At 28.7% G+C, this 16474-nt stretch overlaps 1 protein-coding gene across 3 annotated transcripts in view; it reads left to right on the top strand.

Moving 5' to 3' along the window:
* The window catches only part of LOC100160486 (facilitated trehalose transporter Tret1), a 26948-nt gene extending 12145 nt beyond the window's left edge, over positions 1-14803 (top strand). Inside the window, exons 1-8 of one of the 3 annotated variants that reach the window (XM_001942918.5) lie at positions 3045-3308; positions 12389-12530; positions 12599-12855; positions 12930-13106; positions 13205-13405; positions 13477-13620; positions 13693-14008; positions 14076-14803. In XM_001942918.5, the coding sequence (XP_001942953.1) occupies positions 12428-12530; positions 12599-12855; positions 12930-13106; positions 13205-13405; positions 13477-13620; positions 13693-14008; positions 14076-14347 (1470 nt within the window). In that variant the 5' untranslated portion in view covers positions 3045-3308; positions 12389-12427 and the 3' untranslated portion in view covers positions 14348-14803. Of the gene's footprint in view, positions 1-3044; positions 3309-9165; positions 9326-12388; positions 12531-12598; positions 12856-12929; positions 13107-13204; positions 13406-13476; positions 13621-13692; positions 14009-14075 lie in introns of those variants that run through there. The other 2 variants (XM_008187747.3, XM_008187776.3) reach the window with 2 other exon arrangements.
* The last annotated feature ends 1671 nt before the right edge of the window (positions 14804-16474 follow it).

Here is a 16474-nt window from a genome sequence, read left to right as displayed (position 1 = left end):
CCTATTGCCCACTCTAAAAATCACATAAAAATATACTGTATATTTTGTACAACTTATAAAATACTAATAACAAACTCAAAAGTAACTAAATAAAAACAATTCATTTTAACTACCTATTTATTTAAATAGTTCCATAATTTATCATAGGTTTGTTCTTTATTATCTTAAATAATAATATTTTAAAGGTAATTGATTAAATAATAATACAAAATATATAAATAATTATTAAATCTATGGTAAGAAAAATTATGATTTGATCACGTGCATTTTGATAAAAATGCAGAATGATGCAGCGTCCCGTGCGTGCCTCTTCAAAATGAGAGTAGGGGTACGCTAAAATTTCTGAAAAATTAGTTGGGGTACTCCGTCCCCCTGCGTCCCCCCCCCCAAGTCGAGCACTGATCATAGTACTCGACGTCATCGATATTAACCAAATTATGCCTATTATGAGATAAAATATGTAGGGTTCTAGAAATACGAGCTAATTTGAATAATTTGATATATTATAATATAGTATACCTACCTATGTACATTGTATGTAGATAAGTACTTATTTTCACTGGCCAGCGTTTGATTTTTACTATCTTCGTCCATTCATCGGTAATCCTAAATCTTAATGATCTATAGAGTCTAGACGACTAAACTATTGAGGACCTGCATTAGTAATACAATATCCATTATAGACTTGTAACAAAAAATATTATTTTTCCACATAAATTGATACATTATTTAATTTTAATGAAATTAATGAAAATAAAATATATAAAACGTTTACGATTTACTACAGAATTTCTTCTATCATTTCACCCTGATTTTTTTTATTGAAATGCCAACAGAAAAAACAATTTATTTCAATGAAACTAATAACGTTTCGACTATTACAATTCTATACAAATGCTTACGGTTTTATATAATCAATGAAGGATAATAAAATACAATTTGCACAGAGTATAGCTGATATAGGTAATACACAAAGATTGTGATTATGTGTATTATTAATGTGTTTATATAATTATATAAAGGTAATTATATATATAGGTATAGGTATTTATGGATAATAATAAATGAAGGAAAGATATGGTGGCACATTGGCAAGAAGTGTAGGAATTTAAAGCTGTCGAATGTCGATATAAGAGTGAAATTTATTTGGGATAAAATATTAGAAATACATAGAGGTACAAGTATAAACTTAATTTATATTCACAATACAAATTTGGTTTAATGTTTAAAATGTATAGTCATCACTCGCCTTAATTAATATAATACTATAAAATGATACCTGATGCAATTATTATACCGATAAGTGGGTAGGTACTAGATATACTAACACTATACTGTTTTTGAAAAAGATAAAAGCCAACTACGATTATTTTTACGAGAAGTTGAAATAATGACGTTTGTTGCATTTTTGATCCTTAGTATTGAAGTCTAATAAATGTATAAAGCGCCATAAAAAGTCTAATGTAAAATTTTTTTATAGAGTAATAACTAATAAGTATTGATAAGAAAATTATTTTGTCAAACGATATAAGGTGAGGTTTTATTTGTTTATATATTAAATAAACTGCAATTTCTAATATTGATCTAATTAATAATATTATATAGGTACCTATGATATACTACAATACACTTTATTGTAGAATTTAATAAAATGCGTATAATTTGCATACACATTTCTAAAATACAATATATTATTATACAGAAAAATAATATCATATTTCTTATACTTATATTATACCTGTACATGTTTATTACATGTATTACCTATATCGGGTTATATTTTCATTGCAGAAACTTGTCAATAAACAGCCAATTGACAATAGGAATAGATTTTTCCGTCTGATGTCCTTATATAGGTAGGCACTGCATTGTTAATATTCAGCAGTATTCTTAAAAGTTAAAATGATTTATGCTGCGATTGTTCAAAAATTGGTCACAATCCTGGAACTAATCGTAATGATAAACATGCCGTTCAAACGTCACGTTTTCTGTCAAAACATTCGCTTTTACACACGATGGGTGTACTCGAAATTGTATAATAATATAGGATTTCGAAAAGATTCTAATGAGATCGATAGTATCTTTGCATACTAGCGAAAAAAACACATTGCGTGCTGAAGTCTTGAACGGGTTTTTTTATATACCTATGTACCTATCTCCTATAGGTTAAATTCCCGCGGCAAAGAGTACTTATTATTGTGTATAACATATAGTATGTAGATAGATACACGTAGCGGGGTGCAGGGCACGCCAAGGCCGGTTCAATCATGTTGATATGTTTTGTGTACATGCACGCGTATTTTTTTAAAAATATTTTTAACAACAAGAAGTGGCAACAATAATAAAAATCGTATATAGTACCATAATCAGTTTTTATGTGATTTTGATGAATATTGTATAATATAGGTAGGTATATAATATATAGTGTAAAATATATAATATATATAGGTACTTCATATTATTATGTTATAAAACTACGGGTCACTGTGCGATACTCATCTACCTGGTTTCAATGCTGGTTGAAAAAAATATTAAACTACGACGAAATCGCGTGTCCGTATTATATACATATTAGATATTATGTATATAGACTAGCGGCCGAGGCGCCGCGAAGATATCGAAAATACCATTTGGTCTTGGAAGGGCATCGTCTACCAACTATAAAATATGCATATTGCGTTGTATGATAATATAGCTTAATATATAATATAATATACAAGTTGTATGGTGTATACGATGACAATGACGATGATGATGATTATATTTCGTCGCAATGAAATGCCATAAAACTATTAAATCTCTGGAAACGACCGCGCTTCCTGATTCCGGATCGCGGGGCAGGCCTAAGAGGCAAGCACAGGTGGACGAGTGGTTTTGCGAGGAAGGTTAGGCCGCCGCGTACAGGATATCTTGTCGAATCCGCAACAGTAAAATAATAACCAGATTACGGGGAAGCGAGAAAAAAAATACGGTGACGGTGACGGCCGATATTATTATACGCGCGCATGCAATATATATTAAGCCGGGACATGGCAGACCAGTCAGTTAGTTCTGTGTTGACTGCGGTTCGAGAAGGTTGACAGTTTTCATTTTGGCTCGCCCGAAATTGGTAGACTATTTACACGAAGTGGTTTTGGATTTCTGATTTCTATTCGATCCGATCAAGGCGACCTGCACGAGATCCGATCGAGAGAACGTTTTGAGCCTAAACCGACAACAGCTACCCTTTTCCCCGACCGAATACGATATATACGACGATATAGCAACCAGTTTTCGAATCGCAACGTACCAAGCGCATTATTTATCAGGTATTATAATATTTTATTTCACGAAAACATAATAATAGCAATTATGTCATATATTTATTACTATTCGTTTGAATCGTTAAATAGTTTGTTGGTAATGCTTGGTATAGTAAACGAACTACACGTCGAGTTTGTTGTCAACCCGTTTCTACGGTGAAGTTAACTTAACGTACGCCCATAATCATAAATACATAATAGATATTTACCTACAAAACTAAGTATAATATTATGAAAACTTTTATTGTTTTCCATTCATTCGTGTAATAAATCAATAACTTTATAGTTTTTCGATCGATTTAGGCACGACGACATATAGGTAGTTAATTAAATATGATCGCAGACTATTATTCCAACTATCCCAATGATTATTGCCTTATTGGTACACAATATGGGTAATAAAATAAACGCGGCGATCGTGTGCTCTGTGGAACGACAATTACCGTTGCCGGTACTTTTGAGTTAATATCAATAACACTTTTCGTTCTGAGCACCGCGCATTTCGAGGACTCTTGAATAAATGAATTATAAGGAAGTCCGTTTACAATTAAAATTTACATTAATATGTGGTATAGCGGTATTACTACTTGATGCCTCGACGTACGTATATGTTTCAACACATAAGATATCAAGTTATTAATTAATACCAGAAGTGTGTATATTGTTCAAATAAAATGTTTATGAATATAAATTATTACTTACCTACATATATATAAACGTGATTTAATTGTTTTCTTTAAAATGCGTTATTACCTACTTATTATTTTACAAATGAATGACTTACAACACGTAGCCCTTAAGAACTCAACAATATTTTTTCTTTTATTAACGATTGGATTGTAACTTTATTTTTCTTATCATTAGTTTCAATGTCAACATATGGAAAGCTTTGATAAATGTTCGAACGATTATACCTCCCTCATTCAAATTTTAAAATCATTATTTTATAATTTAATAAAAGTATAGTGGATTATTTTATATTATAATTTTTAATAGATATACTGTAAATTGTAATTACTTTAAAACCTAAATATTATAACGTAAAATATGTATAGGTTACCTACTATAATTAATTCTACAAGCAAAGTAGGTAATACAATATTTTGTAACGAGATTGTATTGCATAGAAATGATTCAGGATATTTGATTTACTGTAATCAAAAGAATACAATCTTCACGTTAACATCAATGACAATACAAATAGTATATTAAAATACATTTTTTAATAAGAGTGTTAAATATTAATATTCATTTGGAAGTGTATTAATATAATAAGATGATTTAATGTTTTAAATAAAAGGTGAATCGTTCTTAATTTTTTTAATTTTTGTTAAAAAACATGTGCATATATATAATATTCACATTAACGCAACACGTACCTAGGCACGTTCTATACTATTAAATTGAATACATGTTTAAATCAATTGTTCTAAAAGTCCTTTACAAACATTTTGAATAGGAGAAGAGTATTAATTTCCTCGTCCATGCGGTGGGTACCTATAGGTATATAATATGTACATTATACAGTCATCTTGTAAACTTCACGTAATGGGACGTATAAAAAACCTACAAAATTAATTAACTGACTACTGGCTGATGTGAAAAAAAGTATGATTAAATAGAATATATTTTTTTCTGCACATTTGTATAGTAAAATTCATCAAAATACTACAGTATAATCGTATTATAGAAGTATATAATACTTCTAAGTTCTAATACCTACCTGTTTACGTTAACCATATTGAGATAAAATGTTCGTAATATTAACTTAGGTACCTGTAAAATTGATAATTTTTTTAATCATTTAATGTTAAGAGGATGTTACAGTCACATAGACATTTGTTATCTCGGTCCTACAAGTGTGTAACATAGCAAATATTATGCTCAGCAGATCACATTTAGCTCCGTTAATTAAAAAATTGGAGTGAATTTACTTCTAATAAAATTTAAAGGTAAGATTATTATATAGGCAATCTCATTGGCTTTTTTATATTTTAATTTTAAAGCGAGTTAAGTAATTTAAAATTTAAAATTGTTTGTAAATCTTAAAATACTCATAACTCGCTTTAAAATTAAAATATAACAAAAAGCCTATGAGATTCCCTAGATAATGATCTAATGTCCGAGTAGCGTCATGTTAATAAACCTGGAGAAAAGAGCAATCTATTTAGGTTTTAGCATATGGGCGTATTTCTGGTGTAAATCATATAATAAGACTTATTTTAATAGGTTATTACTTATTAGGATAGTATTAATTAGTATTTTTAGGGTATGTGAAAATCGTGTCTTACAGTAAAAGTCGGCAGAACAATGTCTCAACTTAAGTGAAAAATTGATCCGACGATTTAAAGTTGTTTTATTTTGAAAATTCATGATTTGTATGAATGTATGATAGTTTTACTGTAATCAAAACAATGCAATTTTCACGTTAACATACAAATTACATTACAAACAGAATACTGAATAGAGTCAATTCTTAGAGTCAAATTAATATTCATCAGGAAGTTTATTATGTAACTATAATTATATCCTACCTATAATGCATTAATATAATTTTGTGTTATAAATGAAAGATACCCGATATTGATTAAACTGCAACGAAACGTTTAAATCATCTGTTTAAGTATAAACATTCTGCATAACATTGCAGTACCTAGAGGTATTGGTATTTTAAAAATTATAATTCGGTAGTATTATCTCTCTTCAAGGATTACTGGTTTCAACTATTTTTAATTTATTAGCAAACGATGCAGAACAATTATTAAGCGGCCATATTTAGACCATTAGATCATTCACGGCGACATAGGCTAGGTATACCTGTATAACATAATAATTCCTGTGATAGAACTTGACCCTCGTCGAAACGTTAAACATTCACCGTGATCGATCCACAGGTTCATTGATATCGTGTTCTGCAAAGATATGCCTATAGACTCTATACGACGATTTCTTGATTGTTCGTGTATCGGTACAATATATACGACATATTGCGAAAATAAGTAGTTTGATATTTACATGAAAATCGTATTACTAATTGCTGTTGACACGGGAATTCAAATAATTCAAACGCAGACCGTATAAAATATAGACATTATTATTTATACCTATAACATATTCCTATACAATACCTACCACAATATATAATATAATATTGTATTTTATCTGAACACCGTTTTTGCGCGCAGCTTAAACAGAAATGAAATCCTTTGGTCTCCGCTAAATGAATAATTGCACATCTATTACCTTACCGGGAATACGTTTGACGTCCATATGGAACAGTTACTGCACATTTTCCATTACTTCGTACCAATTATTCAATGGAAAGTTGTTTAGACGTTACCATTTCTTCATAGGTAGGTACACCGTACACGAGTATTATTTATTTATTGCGCGGTGGTTATTTTTTTCCTGCAGATTATCAAAAAATGTTTATTGTTAATACAAATTAAAAATATTTTGTACTTATACTGCGCCTGTCGTTAAAATATTTCTCTTTCGATAAACAATCGATGCCATTTACACACAATACGCATGTAAAATATAATCTCGGGATTTTTTTTTCAACATCGATTGCTTATTATAAAGATGACATCCTTGGCTGTGATAGCTGCAATGGGTCGATGACTGATGGGATATTCCGAAATACATAATTATTGTCTCCTACTCCTCGATATAATAAGCACATATAATATTTAATATTTATTTTGCATCGCAAATCTGTTACTTATAATATAACTAATTAGCAATTACTATTTGTCTCTAGAAGGTGGATATCTACAAACATTTCCGTTTGGTTTTACCACATTTGAATTCCGTCTTTGCGGTTTCATGTCTAAATAGGTATTTCAATAGTCTATTGAATAAGCACTCTAAATATTTTTTTAAAAACTAATAGGTAATAATATCAAACTGATGATGGCATTGGTGTAGAAAATAATAAATAACACTTGGTAGGTGTACTTTTTACTATCCAATCGTGAATCTAAACACAAATGTCACAACTACACGTTATTTGTCGTTCACAATAGTATATATAAATATATTATAAACTTATTTTACAATATTGCTGAAATTATATTTCAAATACCTAGTTAATGCTGAAAGCTTTTATTTTGGTTTTAATTTGTCTTCAATCACTTGATTAATTTCTTGGGATTTAAAAACGCTAATTGTGCTCGAAACAGTCGAAACCTCAAAATAGGTAGCTACATTTTAATCATAATTATTTTAAAGATTAATTAGGATAAAGTATTTCATTAAAGCCAGGAATGATTAAATTATTTGGAGCATTTATTCGTTCAAGGACGTTTCGGGGTAAAGTATTTCCTCAATTATGATACAAAAGCTTATAAACAAAATTAAAAATAGGTACCTACACAAATGTGAGTTATATTATTTCGTTTTTCGATATAATTGTTTTTTAGCATAGGACTCGGTACAACTAATATACAAGTACATACTCAATAAAAAAAAAATATTTATCATCTTAACGATTGTGAATTATGATTTATTATAATATTAATAATATTCTGTATAAATTACCTTCCATATGCGATAGTAGAAGTAATAAAATGTAATATTTTGATAATACAATAAAATGATAAACAAATTGGATTTTTTATTTTTTTGTGTTAAATTTTAATTATGTTCTTTTAAATTTATTTAATCGACATGAACAGTTACCATAAAAATATTATCACTATAATACACAGTTACCTATAGATTACAGTTAATAATTTAAAGCATAGGTTATAATGATTAATTATTTTTATATTCTATATTTTAACTCGTAGAGGTCATTTCATTTCAATATTTATCATGTATAACATTGTTCATTAAATGTTTTGAATTTGTTCTATTAATTTATGTATGAATTTCAATGATACTGGAAATATTTTCAAATAAAATGTAGGTACAATTGAGAAAATGTATTTCATATTATAAGCTATTATATTATATAATATATTAATTTATGTAGGTGAAATTATACATATTTTTTATAAATTATGAAAATAATACAAATTACGAGTACAATTTGTATACAGGGATAACATCTTAATGTCGTATCTCCTTTTTTTCGTGATTAGACAATAATTGGTTTTTTTATGACGTAACATTTTTTTTCGATAACATGCAAATTGAACAATAATCTTAAAAACGTTTGTTCTTGATTTAAGAATAAAAATGTATTTTTACTTAGGTGGGTACCTATATTAATTAATTAATTAAAAATTTAATGTTTTCTTAGGAATAGTGAGTATTAAAAATAAACGATTATTAATGAATTTTATAATATGTCAAAAGTTTAATTAAAAAATAATGCTCATTCAATAATTCATGTTGGTATTTCAAATTTTAAATACCTATAGTTAAATATAGGAACTTATATATAACTTATATTAATATTACCTTTCGTTTTTCAACATTTTTTTAATTCAGGGCTAATAATATAGTCAATAAATAGCTAATCATCATATAATATTACCTATATTATACTTAGGCACATTAGCTAAATGTAGAGACAAATACCACTATAACCAACCATATAATTGCGTGTTGTTCTACATTTAGCACGCGTTAATAACGCTAAGATTATTGATTGATCCCCATTTGTGCATAAATAAAAAAACAATCTAAGTTTTTAAGTGTTTTGACAATTCTATGGGACATTGAGACAGATAAGCTTTCATTTACAGTTTATTGATCGATTGAGTATAATAAAAACTGCACTTGAAATTTACATTAATTGCATTACCTTAAGATAATATTTAAAACATAAGTCAATAAAATTGAGATTAATTTCTGATAATATACAAAAGTATTGTGCAAAAAGAGTATTAGAAAGAATTACGGTTTTTAATCTAAATTAGTGTCTTAAGCCGTACGGCATACGACGTTTTTTTAATTTTTATGGCAACGAACAATTGGTTTGTAAATTATTAATTTATAATGACAACTAACACTAAATACGTTCATTCGACTACTGAACTACCTCATGAAAGTTAATACTATAAATGCAAACAGTAAGTAATGTACTTTACATTTTAAATCTATAAATCATTTTTGGTTTTATTACATTTATTTTTAATTAAGCAGTATATCGTATTAAAATGAATTACTTTTTTAGTTAATATTCTAAAACAAGTTTATGCGATTACCTATATTAAAAGTTAATTATTTAAGAATAATATTCAAGTAATATTTTTTATTCAAGTAAGAATAGATAGGCTTATTAGTAGGAATAAATTTAATTTATATTAGATATTTCGTAAGAATTTAAGACTGTAGAAAAACCCAACTGTGTCAAGATTGCCAATAACTATATTTAAATATATTTTACAACTAAATAAAGCAGGTATACTTTATTCAATTTTAGCCCTTAAATTAAATTAAAATATATTTTTTTTCAAGGAAACATTTTGATTATTATGTATAGTTGAATGTTTTTTATTTTTAAATTAATTTAATTTTTTTTAAAATACAACCAATTAATATAATATTAATAATGTAGGTACTAGGTAGTTATTATAAGTTTTGAATTGAAAAAAAAATCAAGTACCTGTTGTGTTTTTAAAGTCTTACAGCTTTACATAATATTAGGTTTACATAGTAAACTCGTGTTTTAATGAAATATTACAATTTAAATTATGTATTGAATTAACACTTAAAGAACCATTATTATTAATCACGCAAGTACCTGATGTTTATGATTGTGTACTTCTGTCAGAATACATAATATTACCTGTTTATGAACGTAAGTACTCCATTAAAGTATTTATTTAACAACCTTATTTCTATTTTTCATTTTTTTTTTTTTTAAATTACTCAGTGTTGTCATTAATAATAATTTTCCGCATTCATAAACACAATAATTACGATCGGCTATGCGGTTCGTTAAATTTGTCAAAAATAATATTTAAACTAACATAATAAAGAATTATTTCCTGATGATTATGTTCTTTTTAATATTTTAACATTTAAAAACAGAAGTTATAAATTTTTCTTGTCTCGTAGATACACCCTTTTTTAATGGCATTGAGTCTCGTCAACAAACATTTTTTTCTTCGTATACCAAATGCGTTATTTATTTATATATTTTCAAAGACGTCGATAAAATTACATGTCTGTATAAATAGGTACTTATTCGAAAACTTGTTTGGAAATTAAAGCTATATATAAATCTTAATAAAATTTAAACATACTGTACTAAAACTTTGACCTAAGAAGCCAATACTCCTTTCGTATCATAATATTGTATTATGTTCACATAATAGTAAAACATAAATTATGAAATCAATCTCGGCCCATATTATGAGTATAATAAATAATCCTTTTGAATAATTCAAAACTTACTTAAATAGAACAACATAAGTCATAACTTATGATGTGAACCATATCATAAAGTACCTAATAAATTTATTTTCAATCGAAAATAATAATATTATATAGAACGAGGACTAAACGCCGTAAAATAAATTTTAAAATAATAAATAAAAAAAAATGTTCTATTCTTTAGATTTTGTCTTGGCATTACAACAATCTTACTGAATTACGACCTTCAAAATAAATCCAACAGTTTTTTTTTATGTTTTACGCCAAGATACTGTTGAGTTAATACATAAAACACATAACATTATTCAAATATTTCTATGCACCGTTGATGTATCGGACATTTCTTTGCGATTTTCACATTCACATATTATAATATTATACACAACGCACGCGCTAATTAAATAGATGTCAAATATGCAATAGAAAGTTTTAACTGTTCTTTGTCCACGCATATTTGAAATAATAAATGATTGATATGATTTATACGAATCAATTTTTACAAAAATGTTTTTTTACTGTATTTACATTCTTAAAATCATATACAAGTTATTGATCAAATATTTAACTACAATAAATTAAGTCATGTAAAATTCCAGACAAAATATTTTAACTTAAATATTTTTCACCTAAAAATTCTAAATGATGTATAAGGATGCATTCCAAGGATGATTTACATTTATTGGACGTATCAAACGTTTAGTGAATAATAATAAATATGCGTGTAGTGTGATTTTCGTGAAATTTACAAAAAAAATTATAAAAAAATATTATTTTACTATTATGCTATGCATTAATATATTGTTAACAATATATTTTACATAATATCAACAAAAAGTCTTGCTATTTCATTTAAAAAAAACCTGCATGTAAGTACCTCGTACCGATATTTATATCATTATATATTATATAGGTATATTTACAGCCGGTATAGGTGTGAAAGATTTGGTTACCATAATGGTTGGTACTTGGCAACTAGGTATATGTTTCTGTTTGAATACAAATTATATAAAATTATACTTACAAATTATGATATTGATATCAAAACAATGTTTCATAAGCTCGTCATGTAGTGTGTAGTATGATCATAACGATAACGATCTTCACAACGATAAACCATAATAATAGGCGCATAACGAATCTCCATTACCAATAGCATAATATAGGTACTATCGTATGTAGTACGTGTGTGTGTACCTACTGTGTAGGTGCAAAGGTACAGCATTTACCGACCATGCCACCACGGAATCATAGCTGTGGGTTCAGTGGCATCGGCATGGTGAATTTGACATTGTTTAGAGGCAAGACTAATATTCTACTCACCTACCCACCCACCTAAAACCTGATGAATACATATACATTTATCGTTATACTATTAACTACATGTCGTGTAAAATACTAAAATACTAGTTACTAAATTAATACACATTGATCATTACACAACCACCTACCGCTGCTTAAAAAACCCAAGAGGTCGCTGCCACTTGATTACCCCTTTTGCCACCTAACTGGCTGGACTTAACACATGGTATGAAAATTATCGGTACTTCTAACGGCCGAATACTATTCGTTAATATTTTAATTATGATTTTATAACAAACTTCTTGGCCTGCACATGAGGCGTATTTATAAAATTCTTTGATTAAAATTGTAAATGCCCACCTATATTTAATTTAATAGTACACATTAATACTGTCCAATTTTATGACATCCGTTATTTACCTAGTTACTTATTGTTTATTTTTATTCTGTTACAGAAATATTACTTTCACAGTGGCAAATAAGTCTCATTGAAAATGACTTCAGAAAAAATCGCCATGACCCAGCGTGCTATGGTTGAAGAACAAGAAGCACGAATTGGAAATCAAAAATGGACTCAATACTTGGCTGCCTTTATTGGTAATTTAAATGAACAAAGTCTGTAAATCAATTGAATGCGTTGTTTAATGTACCTATACTTAATATAGCGACAATTGGTGGGTTCATCGCGGGTACGGCCCTAGGATGGACAGCTCCAGCTGGTCCAATGATGGAAAACAATCAGTATTCATTCGTTATATCAAACGAGAATCTCGCGTGGATTGGAGCGTGTATGCCACTCGGTGCCATGCTTGGGTGTCCGGTTACAGCTGGCTTAGTCGACAAATTGGGACGTAAAAACATGATGTTAATGTTGTGCATACCAACACTTGTTGGTTGGGCAATGATAATATGGGCAGAATCTGTAAGTACAAACAACTTTATGGAAACATTCGTTTTTAGCGAGAACAACCTTTATAAAAAATATGATGCTTCAAGGTGGCGTGGATCTGTGCTGGCAGACTTTTGACTGGATTCGCTAGCGGTTCATTGTCTGTTATTGTACCCCTGTACACATCTGAAATAGCCGAAAAGGAAATTCGTGGTACTTTGGGTACATATTTCCAGTTACAAGTCACCGGAGGAATTTTATTCACCTATGTCATAGGATCTTATGTGAGTTCATGTACTATATTATAAAATAATATATTCTTTAGAATATTCAATATGTAACGATTAATTAATAATAATATGCATGTTGTTATTTTTTACAGTTCAATGTATTTGGTCTGACTATTATTTGTGCTATCATTCCAATTGTATACGTGGCTCTGATGGTTTTAATTCCAGAAAGTCCAAACTTCCATCTCATGAAAGGAAACGTAGAAAAAGCCCGTTTATCTTTAAGATATTTCCGCGGACCTTATGGCACAGTTGACCAAGAATTGTCTATAATGCAAGACTCGTTAGCGAAGGTACACACATATAAATCATTAATAGTAATTCACAATGAAATAGCAACTAAACCGTAAATAATTAATTACAGACTGAAAGGGAAAGAGTTCCGTTAATGGAAGCATTCCAAACAACACCAGCTAAACGCGGTTTGTTCATTGGTCTCGGAGTTATGCTTTTGCAACAGTTTTCTGGATGCAACGCTGTCATATTCTACGCTACGTTTATCTTTAAAGTAAAATATACAATACTTGCTATTTGAATATTAAATTAATCAGTTATTTTTTAACTTACGTGTTGTCTATAGGAAGCCGGCAGCGCAATGGAACCAAATACGTCCACAATCATCGTTGGTATTATGTCGGTACTTGCCACCTATGTTTCTACACTGATCGTTGACAGATTAGGAAGAAAAATTCTTCTTTTGAGCTCAATCATTGTCATGGCAATCTGCACGTTGCTAATCGGTGCATTCTTCTACATGAAAGCTTACGAATACGATGTATCATCAATTGGATTTATTCCACTTACGTCCATGTGTGTGTTCATAATCCTGTTCTCTCTTGGTTTTGGTCCCATCCCATGGATGTTGATTGGTGAAATCTTCCCGGCACAAATCAAAGGTAAATTATTCTTTTTAATGATTTTTAACACGTGTATTTTTTAAATTTTCATTTAAAATATTTTTAGGTACCGCTTGCTCCGTCGCCTGTATGGCCAACTGGTTCTTCGCTTTCATTGTCACGAAATTCTTTTCGTCGTTGGTATCTGCTATTCATATATACAATACATTCTGGTTATTCACATTGTTCTCCATATTGGGTACGTTCTTCGTAATTTGCATCGTCCCCGAGACCAAAGGCAAGACGATGGATGAAATTCAAGAAATGCTCGGCGCGGGAAGTGATCTCACACCACCAACTCATGCCAATGCTTCCATCGACACCAAAGAAAAATACTAAATTAGACTTTACTAGAGGATTAGAAAAACGTTCCATCTCCACCTTCCCGATTATTATTAAACATGGTTATTTTATTGAATCAATAATATGAATCATTAATTTATACAAACGAATTGATAACTGCATCTGTTGAAGGGTGCTATCATTTTATAGACAATTATTTATTGCATAATCATTAGTGAATTAATAATTATCGAATGTAGTTGCAGGAAGGCAGACTTGAAAACATTATCTCTTTCTTACAGCATAATATGACTTATGGCTGTGATGTATACTTTTACACTTAGACAATGAGAAACATTATTAACTAGGAAATTATTTATATTGACAGCTATAGAAATCTATATATTATATTTATCAATTTTTATATCATCATATCATTATATTTTATTTATGAACATACTTAACCATTTCATTGTTATAAAACTGATCAATTATATTGATTTCTTATTTATGTTTTTTTATGTTTTCTTTTAAGTGTAAAGTCGCCACAAACATTGTTTGAACCTCTGCTGTAACTAACAACTTAGAAGTTGACATGTTTTGGTGATTTGAATCTGTGATACTTTGGAATAACTATAGCTATTTTATATTATGCTAAATGTGTGTAACGAAACGAATGAGAGTCCAATGCAATATTAGTTAATAAGTGCCTACTTATTTAATTTTTTTAAGTTTTTAATTTATTATATTATTGTACTATGTTGTACCAACCAATAAAGAAATAAAATCTTTATTGAATAAACGTGATTTCGATTATTTAAAAGTTATGAATTTGTCGCCAACCTGCTAGATATTTGGCTTAACTCACGACTCACTTAATATAATATGTAACACAATTATACACGTCATCCAACATCCGTATTTTATTATGAAAGAAGTTTTTGTCTATTTGAACTGTTTGAACTATTTGTCTTGTTAATAACAGTATAACACTACAACATAAATAATATGAAATATTGAAATCTATAAAACTATTATAAGATGTGTATCCAACGCGTCCATGTGAAATGATCAAGGGGCCTAAATATTAAGTAAATACGTAATCGAGTTTCCTATAAAGGTGCCTTAATCATAAGGCTAAAATATAAAACCCGTGCACAAAATATACAGTTGTGTAGTGATGTGTATATGATATATATGCGACATTAATACAGTAATGCATAGTGTCACTGTATCAGGCGCGGATCCAGAATTTATTTACGGGAGGGGGTGGCATCTTGAATAAAATTTCAGGTAAATATTATTATTCAAATTTCAATTTATCAGTCATATTAGATAAATAAAATAAAAGGTAAATAGGTTAGATTAATTTTACATGAAATATAGAAATATAGATTTTGAATAAAAAAAAATTAAAACATTACAAAATCATTTCGTCTTTTTGATTCATATTTGTCAGTACAACTATAGTTTAGTAAAATAAATAGTTAAACGATATATTAAATGTAATAAATAATAACTAATAATAAAATACAAAAAATGTTAGACAAAAAAATGATCACAGAACAAAACCGTTTCGTATTTCGATTTTGAAAATTCGTCTGTAACGTCGTCACATTTAATACTAACATTCCTAAAACAATGAAGTATTGCAAGTACATATTATAATATATGAGCTCATCCGATATTCTTGATCGCATCCAAGTTTTTAATCGGTGAAGAGAAGAGAAAATTTCGTTCTACAGTAACTGAAGTGGCTGGTAATTTCAGGAGTAGGTATACGAAAAAAATAAAAATAATCAGACTTGGGTAGTAAATTGGAATATTGTATTCGGAATACTTTTTAAATACTTTTTTTTTGAAAGTATTAAATACGGTATTTTGAATACTTTTACAAGTATTCTGAGTACAGTATTCGGAATACTTTTTTCTTATATACCTACTCTTATACAGGGTGTTTCTGAAATGGATGAGGAAACTAGTATAGACGTACTCAGTGTGATGACCCAATGATGATATTTTTGAAATTTATTTTCTACCTTCAAAATGACAAAATCTGGGTTTTTAAAAATTATTTTTAGAACATTATCTTAAATGTAAAAATAAACACTCAATTTGTATTTTTTGTAAAATTCTCATACGAATCGAGGTGGCACATCATTTTTGAGCTTGTCGCACTTTTTT

Source organism: Acyrthosiphon pisum, chromosome A2 (assembly GCF_005508785.2).
Source record: "Acyrthosiphon pisum isolate AL4f chromosome A2, pea_aphid_22Mar2018_4r6ur, whole genome shotgun sequence".
Taxonomy (NCBI): Eukaryota; Metazoa; Arthropoda; class Insecta; order Hemiptera; family Aphididae; genus Acyrthosiphon; species Acyrthosiphon pisum.
This window is presented reverse-complemented; position numbering and strand designations above follow the sequence as displayed.